The 21404-nt window shown below is 31.8% G+C and overlaps 1 protein-coding gene across 1 annotated transcript; it reads right to left on the reverse strand.

Annotated features, from left to right (window-relative positions):
- Positions 1-8895: 8895 nt before the first annotated feature.
- Positions 8896-18610, reverse strand: LOC148598821 (sphingosine-1-phosphate lyase-like). Its single transcript, XM_088560980.1, has 12 exons — positions 18298-18610; positions 16232-16381; positions 15194-15296; positions 14715-14880; positions 13933-14049; positions 13405-13556; positions 12484-12583; positions 12028-12142; positions 11160-11281; positions 10717-10819; positions 9929-10047; positions 8896-9415 (listed from the first exon to the last, which is right to left on the reverse strand). Exons 1-12 carry the CDS (start codon positions 18560-18562, stop codon positions 9296-9298), a joined length of 1632 nt encoding a protein of 543 aa, XP_088417106.1. The 5' UTR covers positions 18563-18610; the 3' UTR covers positions 8896-9295.
- Between the last annotated feature and the right edge of the window lie 2794 nt (positions 18611-21404).

Here is a 21404-nt window from a genome sequence, read left to right on the forward strand (position 1 = left end):
TCTCGATACTTGGAAAAGATGAATTCTGACCAACTTCATCTCGGTTACCTCTAATTGAAGTATATGTTTTCAATTTTTGTTCATTAGAAGCAATATTACTTTCTGCTTTTGGCCTTCGAATTTTTCTAGATAGGAAACTAGACAAGGATGCAACATTTGTTTTGTTCTTTGTTTCAGCAATTCTAGATTTGTCATGGGCTTCGTGACTTGCGAGGTTCCAGCTTTTTAGACCATGCATTCCATATTGCTTTTGTGCATTGTGATAAGAAAAAGGTCGAATAAAATTAGTCTTAGTAATACTATTTGTGTGATGAGTGTGATGATTTAATTGTCTCGACATCTGATTTGAGAGGGGTTTCGGTCCAATAAAACTCGTTGTGGTTGATTCACCTGTTTTGACGTCTTTAAGTTGCTGGTACGAATGAGGGAATTTAGGTTGAATTGAACCCTTGACTTGCGAGTTGTGTCGAACGTTTTGATAAGAAAATGGATCGTTGTCAAGAAAACGTTTCCTTGTAATTGATTTCTGAAGAGGTTTTTCTAAATACGAGAACGTCCCTGAGTGAGCTTTATCACTTGAACCTTGAACTGATTTTTTGTATCGTTTTTGCCACTCGGAGTAATTTCTATCATATTTTGGCATTGCCAAACTATTACTCACAATGTTTTTGTCCAGTCTTTTTTCTTCTTGTTTGTTGTTTTCCTGTTTGTATATTTTTTTAATCTTCAAGTTGTAGTTGGCAGCACGGTTTTCACGTATTATGTGTTTTGATGTCTGAATATTGTCATCACTTTTGGGAGCTTTGCGGAAATAATTATGTTGAGGTCCGCTTGAGTATGATGATTTATACTGAAGTAAAAATCATAAAATCATAGATACTTAGTTCAGTTTACTTTTATCCTCAATGGGATATATACATTGTAAAAAAGTTCTATTACACTTCAACAATTATATTGAACATTTGCTTTTTTCATCTTAAGTCGATATTTCATTCGCACATTTACAAAAATAATTACAGTGTTATCGTTTCTATTAAAATTTTTTATATTAATGTTGAATTACTGTTTAAAATTGTAACATTACTTCTAAATTTGATGGGCCAGGATGAGTAGGTGAACTGTTCAATGATGATATTGGAAAGGTTTTGAAACTTGTTGATTTAAAAGGATGAAACTATTAAACAGTCCATGTAAATAACACGAGTATTTTAGGGAATACATTTTAGGCACGGAAGTCTCTATATAGTTGCATAAAAAACATTTTTGTATACAGTTTCTTTTACGTGTAAATAAAAAGAGCAAAAAATAAGAAAGAAATTGGAAAAACAAGTGTCCAATATTGCTTATTTTTGCTGTATGAAGTCATCCTGGCATGTAAACAGGGAAAACAATAACACTTTTTATTTTGATAACCGTGTTGCCATGGTAACTAACAAAGACATTTTACTGTACTGCTGGAAATGTCATTCAATGGCATTCTAATTGTTCTGTTTCCATGGGAAACCATTACTGAATTTACTTAATAACTTTTTATGCATTGATTAAGGCCCATCTTTTTAACATCGTATACAGGTATAATTGTAATAGTTGTATTACTGCTGTTAAAATTCGTGGTCTAAACGAGTCTAAAAGTACCTCCAAAAATGGTAATTTTTGCATTGTAAAAAAAGCTAAAAATACAACTGTACATAGGTAATTATTCTTAAAGGTTACAAAATATCAACTTTACTTTATGTTAAGAGAAAAATAAACATGTGTTTTTCAATTTGGAGAAAAATTACCTTGAATATAATTGGTTTGATAAAAAAAGCAAAAAAATATGAATATTGTAATGGTTGGTTTCTATACCCCAGACGTTTGAAAATTCATTTCCACCAAGTGGTAAAATGTTTCAATATAGTCAGGACATACATATAAAAACAATAAAAATATATTTTGTGGCTACATTAAAGGTCAAGGTCACGATATAAATGCACGTTTATAAAAGCAGAAATTATGAAAATGACCTTTTAAATAACCTTGAAATAAGAAAATTTGACCTTGATGTTTAAAACCTTGCTTTTTATGTTGTTTTGAATTCTTTTGCAGTAACAAATTTAACCTGCTTACTTAAAGTGATTCAGGGTTTTAATAAAATGCCCTGTGGAAAAAACACTAAAAATTGCCATTTACTTGAAAATTACCATGGATACTAAATTTCTTTTCCTATTTCTGAAAATCAAAAAATAACAAACCTCTATTTTTCTATGATTTTCTTGTACAAAGATAATTCTATAAACTTTTGAAAGTACACACGTATTTACGGGCACGATTCTGTACTGTTTTGTATTTTTTGTAATTACATAAAACAGAGTTTTGAAAACTATTGACCAAACTTTACGACAAACGTAATGACTTTTCATGCAGAATTGTCAACTTTCCTTTCATCTGTGGCAACATCCCTTCAGCACCTGCGTATGGAGTGTTCATATCACAACTCATACGTTATGCCAGAGCTTGCCGAAACTACGCAGACTTTTTGTATCGCACTAGAACTCTAACAAATAGGCTTCTGGAACAGGGTTATGATGCTACAAGATTGAAGTCATCACTACAGAAGTTTATGGTCGTCATCATGAACTCGTGGATCGTTATGGTGTATCCATCTGCACCATGAAAACTGATTTATTCAGCGGGTCATAGTTTTCCTTTCCTCGTTTGTCTACGCCGGACTTGATTTTTTATGAGCAACTCGGTGGGTGTTTCTGGAAAAGCAGAGGACGCTTACCCTACCCGTGCACCTGGTCCATGCTCCCAGTTTTTAGTAGAGTCCGAGTTGCTCATTTGCTTTTGTTACTTTGTATGTATGATTTTAGTTACCGTATGTTCTTTGTTGTGTATGTCTGTTTTCCATGTCGGGTCTTTGTCCCTGGATTACATTCTTTTGATTACCGCTATAACCTGGTTGCCTTGATTACTCTTTGAAAAAAGTGACTTTTTTTTAAACCATTGTAGACACTTTTTATACCTCAGTACATGAAGATACGGATGAAACTACCTTCACAAAAACTGATTGTAATATTATCATGGAATTGTCAAACTGTCTAATTAAAGCATAAATTTATAAAATATATTAAGTCTGCATTAATGGTTTCGATAAAACAAGTCCACTAAAAGAAGTAAGATTTCCCATTTGGTAGTTAAGGTAAATACTAAACATTGGTTACCATGGCTACGGGTTTACCGAAATTAAAACACAAATCTGCTTATTTCGGTGTAAATATGCCATATAGACATATTTTGGTTATTTTAAAGATATTTGAAAATTTGAAAACTATTTAAACGATCCATGAAAATATCACAAACATTTTAGAGAATACCTTGTAAGCACGGAAGTCTCTGTATAGGTGTATAGTTGTATGTTGTAAACTGTTACTTTCATGTGTAAATTTACGACATCCCTAAGTTGGTTATCTATTCATGCGGAACACATTTCATATACAATTGTTTTGTTGTACATAGATAATTAAAGTGTCATACAAATTTTCTGTCACTTAGGATTGTAATCTGATGTTTATCATTTACCGTTTTTAAGACGATGGCTAAATAAGTTACTATTTATTATCGAAAATTATCAATCGCACTATACATATAAAATAAGGGACAAACAAATATAATTCGAACATTAAAAAGGCAAAGTGAAAAAAAACCAAAAAACAAAAAATAGCACAAGAAACGTATTGAAGCAGACAATATATGAAAATAAAACATCAATAATAAGGTTAATTAAAATGTGATATGTTGTTGTGATTTAAACAGCAAAACAACTTCATGGGAAAATAAGTAAAAAATTCAGAAGTCGTAGAATGCTTGAATCTAAAATTGCCTTGTTCCTTTGCATGATACACCAGTAAAAAAGTCATATCTCAGACAAGGAAACTTTGAGGAAGTTTCAGTTTAAATTAACATAGTGCATTTCAATTTAAAGGGGGTGACACTGCAATTAATCAAATGATTAAAGGAAAAAACAAATTAATTGTGTTTGATTTCCAATGTACATTGTACATGACCTTGCACCAAACAGCTTTCTAAAAGTAATGCTATCTCTGAAATACCAGCTCGTGAAAAAATCCCATAATGATACCAAAGATATAATTGGTTTTAAACAGAAAATAAATGAAACAAGTAATACGTTATAATTACGCCTTTCCCAATACTTTTTTCTCCTATTTTTTGGTCATCGATTTGAGGGACAAAATCAAGATATAATGCAATATTACAAAGGTCTGTGATGTACTAAATCTCATACATAGCTTAACAAGATGCTTTAATATTAATCGTCATATTTCACTTTTATCGATAATGATGACATTATTCCATTTACTCTACACGAGTTTCTGTCAAATAGAGTGTATTATTTAGATGTTTGAATTTTTTCCGACGCAGTCGGCATAGTTTCGCTTTTTACCCTTTGACCTTAAAGACACATCCATGGAAACGCTAGTCATCTGATCGCAATTCTGTTTCCCGATTGGTCAAATACTGATAACTCAGTGGCGTTCGAAAAAAAACTGCATAAAAAATTGACATTGCGTGACATGTGTTTTTTTCCTGAATGAAATGTAGTAAATTATAAATAAAAAGAACACTGCGTCGGCTATCTTTTTTTTTTGTAAAGATAGTACTTGTTTTTCATTTCTGTACTTGTCAGTGAGAATATACGTACAGAAAATAATTCCTTTTATCTACGTATTTAAATTGTCGTTTTTTAAAAGGGTTGTGTCAAACGATTGAATAATGATATTACACCAGAGTATGCCAAAGGTAAAGCTTACATGCGTTAATTGCAAAAAGGTGGGGAGATAAAACTAGAAGTTACACCGATTATTTGCCTTGTCCCTAGGTATTGATGAGGGCACATTGTACATACGAATTAAATTGTCAAAAACACATTCATATTGCATTAATTCTACAATTCAAACAGGAAAAAAATTATGTATATGTAAACTCTTACTTCACTCCCTTTATCCCAACTCTGCTCAAGTTAATTTCGCAAGATTTTAAAATTCTAACACCATTATGAAAAAAATATAGAAATGCCATTGTACGAAAGGTTAGAAATATTGGTCAATTTCAAATTATTTCTAATAATGTATACAGTATTTCACAACAACTGTTAACCATTAATGTTATGATCAACAACAAGATACATCGTGAAAGCTGGGATAATCTATGATGACGTACTTGCATGGCAATAGCTGGATATTCTATGAAATTATGGAAACAAACATTTATAAAATGAATCAACAAATGTCTATAACCAAATTAGGAGGTTAGTTCATACATATTCTTTTTTTCCATGCCATTCACTGTAGGGTTGTTGGACACTTGTTTGTCTCGTGGAATTGTAATTTCTACAATTTCTACAGAGTGGGCATGATACATTTTGACAATCAATTATTTAAATCATAGAATCTTTAATTTCTTTTATTAAATATTGTCTTGTTACATTACACTTTGCATTGATTTATATATAATAGACTACATTGACTACAATGAAGAAATTATATTAAAAGGGGAAATTAATTTATTTTTGTAATCCCATTTAGCTATAAAATTTTACTAAAAAAAACATTTCACCGAATATGGTACATTTTATATGAAAACGCTTTTTGCAAAATGTTAACATTGTATCTTAAAACATCATTTGTATGGCGACATCCTAGACATTGTGATTCGCCACAACATGATTATAGCTTACATTGACAAAATTTCTTCCGACTTGAATGACCAAGATTAAAAGAGCCCTTCAAAATTTCCAGAAAAACATACGCAAAATCTTTTTGATTATATATATATCCTTATATTGATATTAATTACATGTCAGGCCAAAATAAAATTAATAAGTATATTTTCATCCCCTCTCTCCCCTAAAACAATTGACAAATAAAAAACATTGGGGCGGGAATCAAAATGAGGATTTGTTTTGTGTGTCAGTTTCTAGTATTGAGGTACTATATATACTTCAAATAACTAAAATTAGGCTAGAAAATATCTGATAAGAAATAAAAAATCAAAAACAAAATCCTCCTACCGCCTTATATTTGTTTGTGAATGTTGGATGAAAATATACCATGTAAGTTTACTGAGCCTGTTATAGGTGATATGTGTTGGTTTTTAATCAGCAATTTTTCCATAGCTACATACACATGATACATAAGCGCTGTTTTTTAAAGTCATAAAAATGGATTTTTTCAAAATTATATCGTAAACGTTTGCACAGTTCCTTAAGAGTTCATATTTGTAATGAAGAATTAAACAAACACCAGCAATTTAAATATCAATATAAGAAGCAAACTATTGGTGCAAGATCATCTCAAGTGAGGAAGTATTTACTGGAAATTCTTTCCCACTAAACAGATTTTTTCCCATTTTTAACTGTGCGAGATTTCCTTATCTCAACCACGGTTTGAGACAGAACACGTGCGCTTTCCCGTGAAAAATTAGCACAATTAAATAGGGAGTTTATAAACAATCATGTCATAGAAATATCCAGGATGTGTTTCACAATTCTTTTAAAATGGTAATTTTATAGAGAATAACCAGTGATGGATTTTGTTGCAGTTTGAAGTGACCTAAATTTTACACCTTGTCGAATCACTGGCCTGATACGTCAAGATCAACTGTTCAATGCAGATCATTTCAGTTAAAAACTGATTCGAAGAGAGAAAAAGTATCAAACATCCGTTTTTTACATGGAAGATTGGGAAACCTTAGTAAGAAGTAATAGTTCTGGAACTCGACTTTATCTCGTTAGAGAAAACGATTTAATCTTATTCTCGGGGACCTAAGATTTCACTATATTACACTCGTACGGGAATTAGATTTTTAATATCTCACATGAGATGACCTTGGACACATATCTTCGATTCTCATATGGTGTTTAAACGTTCGTATTACTAATAAAATTTCTTGTATTTCTTTATTGTAAATACAGACTCTTAAGACATTGTTTGGAAATATATCTTAGAAAAATCCTTTACTATTCTTTTATGTTTTTTAAAAAATTGAAAGAAGTATATTGATGAGACTGCTAAGTATTTGTTATAAGTAATACAGGTGATTTTTATTCAGTTTGGTAGATATTATATTTTATCATGACTGCACAAATTGATATTCAATTCCCCCCTATGCATTTCTATATATACATGTAATGCCTGTGTTTTCAATAATCAGAACTTTTGTAAATACTAAACATGTAAAGGTACTGGTGTATCTGGGGATACGTTCTATTAGTGGCGGGGAATCAGTCAAAAATTTTGTTTGACTCATGAAATTTTGAAATCTATTTATTTTATATGTAGCTATAAGTAGTTTGTTACTTACGTGAAATGGGTGTTCACTGCCTCTTTCAGCTTCATTTGGTTTAAGTGTGTATCCAAAGTTAAGCAGGATTATAATGAAAACGAAGATATGAAGATGTAACAACATACTTTAATAACAGTGTAATACACACTCAAATAACATAAATACACTTTGACAAGCGTGTTTATCAATACAGTTTATGTCAAAATACCGATATAATTCTTTACATTTCAAATTTGAATTTATATAGGGGCAAGAAAGGGAAACGCATGAATTAATTTTTTGTGGGTCTATTCTTGGTTACAATATTTTTTTTCTGTAATCTATTTTTGTAGAAACTACGTTTCATTTTTTTTACAAAAAAAGCGTATTGTACTTTTTTTATAAAAAGAAACAGTAATTATTTTTTAGATGAAAAAATTGACCCTTAGGTTAAATATTTGCTTGATTTTCAATATGATTGTGATGTATTTATGGGTTTAATATTTGTCGTCTACCTTGTTCTGATGTCAATCAGAGACAAAACCTGTGAATACATTAAGTATAAGTCTTTTTTAGAATCAGACAAAAGGGAAATGTCTGACCTAAGCATGTCAAAAACCTGCCGATCTGACTAAATACTGTTAACGAATTCGTTTTTGAGGAGTTCAAATTTTGAAATGTTCTTGAATGACAGACGAAGGAATTCTTTAATCAAGGAATCCTTTTCTATAAGAAATTACCACTGTTGTAGCACTGCATTTCTGAGTATGATTGGTACTTTGGTTTGAAAGTAAGAAGATTGAGGTTTTTGAAAGAGACATAATTCCTTCAAATGTTAATTCGCAGTCTAATGTAATAATTAATAAATATACTAATTTAACCAAAATTTGTTTTGTTTTGTTAATGTCTTTAATACCAATGAGGTACCAACAACACTCCTCCCTCTAGTTCCGTATTGTGTCCGTCACTCCATATCTTGCCACTTTTTTGTATTATTCCATAAATTGTTGGACTTACAAAAACAGCAGCAATTCAAATCTTTAAAACAAAACTTTTGACCTATTTTATACTAATTTAAATGCAAATCGGTAGGTATGTTGTAATCATGCTGCTCGTTCTACCCAGCTTTAATCTACCACTCCTCTTATACTCCTGGAAGGAATTTAATGAAATTTTTACGAGTTCTTGATATGATGCCATTGTTCTCTTTATAATTTGTTTTTCTCATTTTAATAAATTTTGGGGCTGCCTATAATTTATAAACATGGACTACTTTCGATCAGTGGTGTATTCCACAACCTTTCTGAAACCGATGAAATGAAGCTGATGAATCTTTGAATTTTCATTATGATTTTCTAAGGAGGGGACGTATTTAAGTGTGCTATTGTCACAGTTTTTCTAGTCTATTTTATGTTCTTTGTTGTGTGTGTCGATTTTTATGCCTGGTCTTTGTTTCTGGGTTACATTCTTTAATTTCTGCTAAAATCTTGTTCCTTTGATGACTCTTTAAATGAATTGAGAAATCAAAAACAAAGTTTTGTGGACAATAATGTAATAATAACTAAAAAATAATGAAAGAACTTTATTTCTAACATACTAGATCAAGTACTTGTCAACACAAAAGACAATAATTACAACATAATTTGGCACATATTGTGTAAATCCTGTACGTGTTTTAGTATAAACACAACTAAAATCTTAAAGTATGTTTAGAGCCCGAACGAAGGTAACCAGTAGGGATAATAAATTAGAATGGTCATCAAATACAAAACTTTCTTTCAAAACAAATTTAATCAGTTATGATACATTAACGTGCGCTTTTTTTTGAAAAAATTCCAACAGACGAACTGGCGGACAGATGAGAAGGTATATGAACAGGTCACAATGTATACAGGTAAATACATTTTGACTGATATTTTAGTTAACATTATGTAAATGTAAACATTAAAATGTAATGCAATAATGTAAACTATTTATAGACTTCACTGAAGAACTCTACGAGGAAATCTGATACAATTGTCTTGTCTGGAATTGTTCCTATCATACCATACATAGCCGCTGTACCTTTCTTTGCCAAAGTTTTGTTCGTCTGTGGAAAGAAAGTAGGACAATTATAAACCATGCTACATCATCATTACTAGAAATGTAACTTTAGAAATGTAAAAAGCGTAAAATCTCAAAAAATATCTTATAGAACAGAACTTATCGTCCCACATAGTAATTCGTTAATATAAATAAAATACAAAAAATACCAATCATATTTATTTCTATTTATTTATTTATTTAATTTAATTTCGATTTGCTATACACGTGTTTAAAGGAGTAACCTCTTATCTGCAGGATTATATCAAATTCATAGGAAGATCTAAATCCAAAAATTGTAATATTTAGCCTTGTTGTTTTTATCAAATCTGAAATCCGACTGCTGTTATACCACTGACATTTTTTTTTAAATAACTATATTTTTGTGATTATATAAGAACATTGTATGCATCACGCGTGCCTTTTGACCATTAAAATATTAAACAATGTTTTTTTTAATATATAAAATGTTTTATTTTTCTTGACTTTAAAACTTCAGTAGAACACTAGAATATTCTACCTTAACTTCAGCTGTACTATCCCGGAGATCTCGAATGAAGTCATCAGCCACGGGAATATGGCGAGGTAAAATAGAACAATGTATAGAACTTGGCTTTTGGTTTCTTTCCATCGACCAACCTTTAAAAAAATAAATAAAATCAAGGCCCATTTTCTCCAGAATTCTTATCCCTGATATGGTTAAATTACATTTTAATGTGTAGAAACAAAACCTTTATTGTGACAAATGTGTATACATGTATATTTGTAGAATCAAAAAGAATCTAAACAATAGCTGCAAAATTAAGTCAACAATTTCCATGCAAAGAAGCAAGTTAAGCTATTTTACTGTATGATTTTTTTCGTACATTCCTTGATTTCTTAACACAACATAAGAAAGAAATATAAAGTTTCTCCTATTTAAAATTATATCTGTAGTATAATTTTAATTCGTTTATAGTTTGATTGTTGTTTCGTTTTTGTTGTTTTTTAATGTACAAATATTTAAAGTAAAGATCAAATGTTCCAGAATTTAAAGCGAACCAAGATTCGAGCGGTAATCAGAAGAATATATTCCAATTATAAAGACTGCATATATACTCACACAACGATTAACATGACAATGAAAAACAACACATACAAAAAAAAACAACAGTAAATGAGCAATTTGGATTCAACTAAAAGCACTAAAACCTGGGAGCCTGTCTCCAACTTCTATACATTTCTGATCAATAACCACTGCAAACATATTTGATTTAAAAGCTGACTGATCTAATCCTTTAAAAGCTGACTGTTCTAATCCTTTACTACCTTTCTTGTCCATAACATCAGCAACAGCATATATATCTACATCTGGGTGGTTAGATCCGATTGCGAAACAAGTCATATGTGGTTCACCCAAAATTTTTAGTCCCTAAATTAAAAAAAAACAACACACTTCTCTTGTCAAACATATATTAGCAAGTTTACCCTCTGCGACATTCCATATTTAAAAAAAAATCCGTATTAAGTATATTGTAAGTCATTGAAAAAAAAACCTCTTGCATTATACAAATGTATTTACAATCATGTATTTTATGTATAATGCAATAATGTGTCAATGGGTGACTTTGCAATATGGACGACTTCAACATTATTTGAGTCAAATCTATATTTGATACCCCCAAAAATACAGAATAAATATGAACTAATGTTTCTACATAAACAGAGCAAAAAAACTATACAAAAGTTATAGAAAACATTATACGCAATACCTCTATGTTTTTGACCCCGTCTTTCATTTTGTTTGTACAGTCCATCAGCTCTTTTGCCTTTGACATATAACCACTAACCCCAAGAGCCTTCAACGAGACCCAGGCCGCGGCTATTGTTCCTCCTGTTGGCAAAAACATGGGCATTTTCAGTTTCTTACCTACGTTACTAGGGCGTATGGAAATTGCATGATAGACGAACGATGAAAAATAATATTAACAAATTATATAAATTAATAATAGCTAAAATATAAAAATATCAGTTTAGTCAGGAAATAACCAAAGTACAAAAATAAACGAACGCTCGTATCGTGCGTTTCTTGTTTTCATTTTGTTTTACATTGCATTTTTTTTCTACTTTTGGCAAATTTTGGGCTCAATTCAAGTTATAATGATGTCAGCACAATAACGTCTAGTTCCTATTTCATTCATAAAATAAGTGTCAGTGTAAGTGTAGAGCATCTGCAACGTTTCTATACTAAAATAAAAGACTTCAGAAAATTAAAAATACTTTTCATGGAATAACATACACGGATGACCAGAAAAGTCTTTATAATCATGGCGCAGCTAAATGCTATTTAGCTGTCATTAATTACCAACAGATAAACAGTACATCATAAAGTTTGGCAACAATCCGGTGGCAAGGGATTTGTATCGACGTGTAACCAACCAAACAGAAGTTCGCTTTGGTACAAGTCGGAGATGAAGTAATACAATTACAACATAAATCAAAAAGCAAAGAAAGTAGCATACATATATACATGTATATATATGGATATAGTTGTTCATTAGATGTACATTTAACAAGCTGGAGCTAATGTTTAACCTTGAGCCAAAAGAGGTGATTTTTTATTTAAAAAATATGAATTACCTCCCCTTGTGCCCGCCATTGATGGTGAGCCATACAAACCACCAGGCCAATCTGGGTACGTGTATATCTGGTGACGTCTTATCTCCGTGTTTCTGTACATAATTACGCTCGATCCCTGAATAAGATTAAACAAACACTTCCATAGATTAAGACAATCTATACCTGTTATATTTGTTTATTATTTAATGTACTTAAGTCTTTGCATCAGCAATTCAACACTAATGTGAATTGCAGACTTATCATATTCTTTTTTATTTATTACAGGGCAGGTGCAACAACGTCCGACGTCCGAATTTAGACATACAATGCTGATATATGCTTTTTCCAGTATTTTGTCTTTTCTTTCGCTTTGAGTTTAATTGTTTTAACAAGAATGTTTAAAAAGTTACCTGTTACAAAATTTATTATTATTTTTTTTTGTTTATATGAAATCTGGTTATTATTCGGAAAACACACCTTTACTGAGTAGCCGTATTTATGGACGTCTGCTGATATTGACGTTACCCCTGGTAACCGGAAGTCAAATGGTGGCACCCTGTATCCAAGTTTTTCTACCCTAAAATTCAATTACGCATTGGTCATACATATTCATATCATGCAATTAGCACACATTTTTATTCGTAGCTTTCCTAAATAAAGACCAATGCTAAATCAATGTTTCCCTAAAATCTAGTGGTAAAAAGTAACGTTTATTTTTGGAATTCGTAAATTTCTCTCATTGCATCCTTCTTACTTATAAAAGTTGGTACTTTCAATGGACTTAGCTTGTACCAGAATGGTAAAGGGGTATTAAAACATCTCACTGACCCAAAATACAACTGAAAATTAATCATCTAGTGTTGAAATTGTTAACTTAGAATCCATAACAACTGGGAGAACCTACAGATTTCTAACTATTGTTGTATTAAAATGACATAGAAAGTGCTAATAGTTTACACAAATATTATTTTGTACATTTTTGAGAGACAAGTTGTGTCGACATTACCCCAAGAAACAAATTCTGTTTAGTGTAAAGAAAATCGTTATTATATGGTTTATCATTTTTGAAAATATAAAGTTGTTTCTTGGGTGGGGATGCAATATTGTGATACCTTTGTGACGTCATTACAATGATTAAAGTAATTCAACAGTCATTTTTCTATATTCATATATTACTACATGTAAGTTTTGACCATTTGGAGATTTGGTCTGCTTTGCCCATTATAAAGATTTAATGTCCCTTCTCCTATCATTTCAAACCAAGTTTCTTAATTAAAATGACCATAAAAAAACATGGAAAAAAATTATCCAATATTTTGAATGTCCATTCTTGTGAAATATTTTGGATAAATATGACAAAATACAAGAAATTTTATGTGAACCTCATCGTGTACATACCATGGCAACATGTAACCCCCAAAACACGCGTCTACGTGTAGTGGCAGTCCTTTAGACAGAGCAAGGTCTGATATCTCCTTTATTGGGTCCACGATACCATGACAGAACTGGGGAGCAGATGCCACTAACATCACTGTGTTCTCGTTTATTGCCTGGAAATAATATTTTGGTATACTATACTTTTAAGATTTTTTCTTTCTTTCTTAGATACATGTATCTCCGACGGTCTATATATCGGTAACGTTACTGATGGGCCATTAGGAAAATATATGGACCATCTTGCTTAACAAGGATGTTGCGTCAAAATAGTTGTTTTATTATTTCTTTCAGACGAGTACTTCTGAGGAAACTACATTTGACAAGTACAGAAAAAACTGTTAAACCTGTTGATGATTTATATTTTGAGCGATTTAAACGGATTTAATGAATACAAGATTCAAGATAAAAACAAAAAACTAGATTAGCCATATGCCTGATCTGCTATACTATTTCCGAATATTGTTTTTGATTTTACAAGACAAAACTCACATCTTCCATAGCCTGTACATCTGCCTTGAAATCTGGACCTACTGGAGTGTGAACCACTTTCAAGCCGAAGTAATGTGCTGCTTTATCAATAGTTGGATGAACAGTAGTTGGTGCTACCTATAAAAGGGACAAATAAATGTTTAAGTACATCACGATATTAAAAGATAGAAAAAGTACACAGATCGACCAAATATCAAATTCATCAGCATTCCTTCGAGCAAAAGTCTTAAAATACCCATACATTGTATATTGTCAGTACTGCAATTTGTACATGACAATGTCAACCACTTATCTTTTTCTGTGTTCGGGTTATTGATCATTTGACAAACAAAAACACGAACTGTGAAATAGATGGAAAAATGCTGCTGGTATAGGAAAAAGGTAATTATTATCACATTGGCTATTATAATAAAATTGAAATCATTAGGTATACAAACATCGTGATTACGATGATAACTTCATGGGAATGATTTCTCGATCTTACTTTCTATTAAAGATAAGTGTGAGGAATGTGAGAGTACGGGGAAAACATGTACAACTATTACTGCGGCTAATTAGATAATTACATGTGTCATTTCATAATAGACACTACCACAGCTTGGCGGCTGGATTACATTTGTAAAAACCTCAAATTTAAATGACCTCCCGCAACTGTACGTCAAGTTAGTACAGTTAAAATTATAAACCAGTTACTCATAAACAGTTTGATACATAATTTCTATAAAAAAAAGCAATTACGTCTGTTACATGTATCTCTGTTTATTATTATAAAAATAACTTACTATTTCGGGCATTTTAATGTTTGTACGCGCTTTCTTAGCCATGTCCCTGTATGTCTTAACCGCCATTAAATTGCTTTCAGTACCACCGGATGTGACAAAACCTACAACGTCACTATCACCATTTAACATGGCTGCTGTCATACTCACTATCTCAGTCTCCATTCGCCTATTTAAAGATGAATCGTAAAAAATACAGTTAGATACATAGTAATGGGCAACTCAGCTTACGGTCAAGTTTCTCGTAAACTGCCAGTAATATGGTAATCATATTTTAAAAGGTAAGTCGATCCATAAAAACCATGAAGTAAAAGAAGAAAGTGTTTTCTTTATTTTGTATTTCGTCAATATTACATGTAATATTAACCAAGCCACGTTTAAACAGTTTATTGTTTACCGAAGTTAACTTCAAGAACATTGTAGATTACATATACTTAGTTACTAATCATTTAAAACAACGTAACTAGTTATATTGCACAGACCTAAGGTTTGGAAAAATCATCGGGTTCAAAGCATTTTCATGGAGGAATGCATGTAAGAATTCAGTTACTATTGTGTCATGTTCAACAGAGTGTCCAATCTTCTCTGTAAGTAAAGAAAACATGTAAAAGAAGGGTAAAACATTATTACCACACTGAAAAAAATACAGTCAACAGTCAAAAGATATAGTCCAAAGGAAAATCCGTATAGCAATGTGTAATATCACAGTAAAAACTGGAAAGTTACTTCCGGTATATATTTTAACACAATTTGCCATTGGTCAAAGTCGATAAAATCAGCAGTAAAAAAAGTACAGAATACATGTATATGAACAATAAATATTAAATGAAAATTAAAGGAACTTAATTAATACTATCAATAACAAAATTACGGAACAGATAACAGTCTTGAACTATGTAGGGAAATTATAATATTCAAGTAAAAACTAAAAAACGATATTGACATAATGAATAGTATGCAACTTGTGTTACAAACAAATATGTATGTATAACAATAATATCGGAACAGTAATGTGAACATTTTTGCATGAATATTTCTCATCTGAATGATGCGCGTAATCACTACCAGTATACACAAGTATAACGAAGGCTCGTGTATATGTACACTGTACGATTGTCGCCACCTTAACTCTTTACTTTCTATGTACATTATATGCATTTAAAAACTAACAAAGGGGTGGATCCGGACACTTTGAAAAGAAAGGGAGCAAGCCGGAGTTCCTCAGAAGAAAGTGAATTCTAGGACATTATTTGCAATTTTTTTGGTCAATTTTGCACATGAAAAGGACAATTTTTGCAATAAAAAGGGGAGGGGGTGCCAACACCCGTCATCCCTTCTGGATCCGCCACTTCTTGTCACGTTTTTTTTCTGTGTTAAAGACTACTTTTTTTTCATGTACCTTTAGTACTACATGTACAAAACAAACAAAAGTTGCTATATAAACATGTATCTGGTGAGAGTACTATCACGTTGATTAAAATTATAAGTGTATTAGTTCGTGTTTACGATGTTTTAGTTACCCTCGAACTTGTCAAAAGCGTCAGACTGTAATGCCCAGTGGTGATCTTCTAGTGTGTATATATAGGCGAATATCTTTCCTTCCTTGGCTGAGCTTGCCTCTGACTGTTTTAACTTCACCATCTCATTGCGTAGGTCTTCCGGTAAAACACCTTAATACAGAAAGCGTTAGACATAACGAATTATAAACATGACTGAATAGAGGACGAAGTCCTCACAATGGTACTTAATGCGAGTTAAAGTCATGGCTTGGAAGCATTTAGAACGTGATTTCAGTGTCTCAGAAAGTCACGTCTTTCGGAGCTTATACTGTAATTGCTATACAATGAAAGTTCGGTAATTTCGTATCTTCTTCAATAAAAGGCGTTTTTTACATGGTCTTCAATATTTTGTTTTAAATTATGACACTTTTTTCATTCCGACATGCCAGAAAGTCTGAAGTACGAAAGCTAAGTTATACCAGTCTCACTAATAAGCGACTAAAAGTGTCAAGGAGTGACCAAAAAAAAATCATACGATGTCTAAAAATAAAACGACAAAAAGGGGAAAGGACGACAAAAAGAGTTATTATTCAACTTCGTCCTCTCACAGGTTACAGCGGCCTCTTATTAGATAAAATAGTTTTATTTTAAACAATTGAACAAATATTGTAAGAGTAATTAAATGAAGCAAGATTATAGCGGAAATCAAAAGAATGTAATAATGTAATCCAGGGAGAAAGACCAGACATGGAAACAAACAACCACAACAAGGAACATAAAGTGACTAAAATAATACATACAAAGTAACTAAAGTAAATGAGCAACTCGGACTCCACTAAAACATGGGAGCATGGACCAGGTTGACCGGTACAGGGTAAGCGTCCTCTGCTTTTGTAGAAACACCCGCCGAGTTGCTCATAAAAGTTAAGTCCAGGGTAGACGAAAGATGTTAAAAAACTTGAATTCTATCACTTCCCGAATAGAGTAAATTTTCATATTTCAAAATTAGGTCTAATCATGCAATGATATGTCTTAATAAAATAAAAAATGTTTATATAAACAAATTCCGAACACGCATGAAGATCCAGTCATTTATAAATAGTGGGTTTCATTTTAGGAATGTATAGAAGTTAGGTGGTTTCAGGCTATTTGCACAAAAAATCACCACGTTCTTCAACCATGGCAAGGAATCTCTTCTATTAATGTGCAAACAATGGAAAATTTCTGAACTCCAACTAACGACCAGAAATACTTAGTGTGATAGACAACGTACATACGCTCGTCCCTTTAAACAATTGAAGTTTAACGCGGAGACCGAGTACTCCTTCAAAGTAAGAGGTTGCAATTCCGTTCCTCCATACCCCAACCTCTTACTTCCGAGCGCCATATTGCTTAACGCTAGTTCCGCCGCTCTTTGAAATCGGCAGAATTATAGTGAAGTATTTACCATGACCTAAACAAATGACCTACCTGATGAGACAATCCAGAATCCTGGAAACCCTTTGTAAATGCAGTTAAAATGAACTTCATATTTGGTTTTTAGCTTTTTGAGTGTGTAATTCCGGTTGATAAAATTACAGATTTTAAAATTTGCGAAACGAACATATCAACCTTTACCAAGTTTGTGTTGTCAAAAATATATTGTATTCCGTAAAATTAGTGACCTAATTCAAACTTGCTGGTCATTTTGACAAATGTCTTCATTACAAAAGTCTTCTAGGTATTTAATAAATATTTAGGATTTTTATCGCTCGATTTCCGGTAGGTTAAACTTCTTTTATGTAAATAAAAGACTTAAAATATTTTAAAACACATGTTTAGCTCATTCATATTTGCGGTGGTTTTCAACGTGTCGGATACTAGAGGTTAGGATGGCAACAGTTCAGAAAATAGCTTGTCAGACAACATCTAGCATTGCTGGAGTAGGAGACCGAGATGACCTGTATAATTTGTCAGAAATGAAACATACTAACCCTAACCCTAACTGTAATTAACTTACCCTTAAATAAACAGATCTTGTCGGACATTTAGGAGGCAAAGTGGGTAAGAGTTTTGCAGATACATGTTCACTCGCGTGTTGTTTTTACCTTTTTCTGGAAGTTGCACTTTCGCCACTGTTCCCTTGCCACCATCTTTCTTGGCTAGTGCAGTCGTACTGACGAAGCTGGTGACTTCTTTGTGGAGTATTTTGCCAATCAAGGGCTTCACACCCGGAAGTGATTTCAATCCAAGAACGATAACACGGAAAAATTCTTCGGCACCATTTTTGTTATAGATATTTATAAGGATGATTAGAACTAAAGTGAAAACAACATGTTCTGTATAGCATAGCCATGACCATATTATGTCCATCTTAATCTCATCAAGTTACATGTAATCATATGTGAGATTAAATGTAGGGGTGTATTTACCTTTAAGTTATCTTCGATTTGTGTGTATATTGTGTATCAAAGGTTAACCTGGTGCTATGCAAATTTTGTGATGTCCAAAGTTGAACCAATGTTATACAGTATTCATAAATTTCCCCCAAACTTTTGTGTAAAGAAGGTTAAAGTAAAAGACAAATCTTTTGTTCAGTCATTGCAGGCTATGTCGATTTTAGAAGCTCGGATAACCGTATTATAATCAGTATAATTTTTTTTTTATTTCCCCAAACATGTCCCATTCCGGGGGTACCCTTCCGATAGTTGAAAGAACGGATTTGTGTATTTTGTGTAGTTCCAAACTCATATATATAATATAAGCAGTCTTTTTAAGCACTTTAGGTTAATATTAACGGCATTCAAAAATGAAACATCGTCATTACTTATAACTAGATTAAACGAGAAATTGGGCTGAAATGGTCGTTTTCGTATGGGGTACTACTAATATGTACTCCGGGTATAGATTTGTATATTAAACTGTAGCCGTGTGTTGGGTGATATATAATTATGTGCCCTGCCAAATTTTACAGTAACCAAGATTGAACTCTCGTTAACCGTGAACGTGCATGATACAATCATAATTGTGCATGTACATGTATATCACCTAACACACGGGCACAGTTTAGTATACAATTCTGTACCCGGTACAATAGTTATAGTGCCCGATACGACAAGACCAATTCAGCGAAAATTGAGCTGAAAAGTAAATGGTTTGTTAATTTTGCAACTTCCAAATGTTTTAAGACAGTAAAACCATGCGGTAGGAATCACATTCGACTATTTAAATAAGTCTAACGACGTCTGGGTCATATGGTCAGCAGACTAAGTACTTTTATTCTCATGAACTTGGGTTCACGAGTTGTCAATAATTCTAGTAATGTCAATTTAACGTTTTTTTTTTTATTTTGCATTTTACTATCTATGGCCATAGTTACACTAAAACCACTGTGCATTAAGAATGGCCGAAGCTCACAAAACTAATAAAGGGCTTTATTTGTTACAGAAACACAACAGAAAACCTTAGACAAGCGTGTTTACTTGTGCAAAAAGCACTTATTATCATTTTCAAAATTTTCGCAATAAAAGAAATATCAAAGTACGAAAATCATTTATGTGAAACTAACAAAAGAATCAATACGTGTCACAAATAAAAGTCATTGTTCACAACAGTAGGCAAAATATGCATGTAAGAGAAGAACTCCATAACTGAACTCCCAAATTTTAACCACAAAGAGGAAATGATACATGTACGATCGTTGTGTACCCCCCAAAACAAAGTCAACATATTCATCATTTCGTTCATGCGAAGTCGGCGTAAGTTTTCTTAGATGACAAAAACTTAACTAACAATTTTTAACTGTTAAATCACTGCAAATTTTCATATTTAAAACACGTTTAGAGTACAATCAGCTACATGTACATATGTAGCTTCAGCTATATTTTAAAATTTACACAATGGCGGAAAATATAGCTGCACCGCGCAGATTATGGATGTAATGTAGGTAGATTATATTGCCGTTAATACAGTAAACAAAAATGTGAATATGTCGACCTATTTTTTGGAGATAGACGAAAGGTAACATATATAAAAGTTCTTGCGTGTACAATATTTTGACGTACATGTATGTACCATGATACATGCATGGTTCTGCATACTGCATATATTGGATAACTTATACATGTTTTATACTGCTTTGTTGGGTAGATAGCAGTAGGGGATGCTCGGTAGAGTCTTTCTATGAATGAGACCACACAACAGAAATGACTCTAACGTCTTTGGTTGTGGGCTGAAATATATTAATATTAAAACTAAAATAAAGTTTTAATAATTTCATTTGTTCCTCGATGCACACATACAGATGATGCGGCATCGAGCGAACATCGTTATTTATACAGGATTAGCAATTAAAATTTATTAACCAATAAAATCAAATCTTTTACAAATTTTGGAAAATGGTCAGTTGTCAATCAAAAATCTTGACCAATAATGTAGAACGTTCCATACATGTTTTTTTTTGTTTTGTTTTGTTTTTTTTTGTTTTTGTTTTGGCTTTTTAGGATTAAAATGTCAAACATAAGCAATCAGCTATTTACCCTGAGTTGTATGAAACAATCAACTTAATTACATCATATATCCTGACTTAGATATAACTGCCAATATTTCAAAGGTTTCAGACAAAAGAGTTGATAGGAAAGCTTTTTAAAAATTAATCCTTATTACAAAATTTGCCCAACATTTAGTAAAAGTTTCAATGTAAAGTGCCAAAGGAAAGAATAGATAATTTATTATGTAAACGGACAAATAAAGAAATGTTTCTAAATTATTTGTAGAATTTTATTAATAAAGCTAAATTACGAAATTCAAATTAAATGGAATTTGCGCATTTTATCTACTTTTGTTGAAAAGTATTATTTACAAAAATATACAAAAATCACTCTATGATAAATCTTCCCTACTACGAAAGCTTTGGACCCCAAAGCTAAATTATGAAATATTGTTTTGGGATCATTTATAAAAATTTGAGTTATGTTAACCCGTGGAAAGCGCCCCTCAGCATACATAAATAATTCACAAATTTATAAAAAGGAACCCTTTATGAGTATCGAATTTTAAGTGTTTTGTTATGAACATGTTTTACACTTTTAAAATACTTCTCTACATAATATCCATCTCTAAACATATAATTATTTAAGTATGTGTAGCTTCTTCTGAAAATATACAGTACTACAATGTCATGTTAACATACAAGAATCATACAGTAAATAAATTT

Source organism: Perna viridis, chromosome 14 (genome assembly GCF_037379345.1).
Source record: "Perna viridis isolate PV_CMFRI_1.1 ecotype Kerala chromosome 14, ASM3737934v1, whole genome shotgun sequence".
Taxonomy (NCBI): domain Eukaryota; kingdom Metazoa; phylum Mollusca; class Bivalvia; order Mytilida; family Mytilidae; genus Perna; species Perna viridis.

What these genes read in the sequence shown, in the direction of transcription:
- LOC148598821 (XM_088560980.1), bottom strand. Translation starts at nt 18,562, where the DNA reads ATGGACATAATATGGTCATGGCTATGCTATACAGAACATGTTGTTTTC. An exon ending in ATGATTTTTCCAAACCTTAG is followed by an intron (nt 14,881 to 15,193) that starts GTCTGTGCAATA and finishes ATCTTTAAATAG; the next exon opens with GCGAATGGAGACTGAGATAG. An exon ending in AATACGGCTACTCAGTAAAG is followed by an intron (nt 12,143 to 12,483) that starts GTGTGTTTTCCG and finishes AATCTTATTCAG; the next exon opens with GGATCGAGCGTAATTATGTA.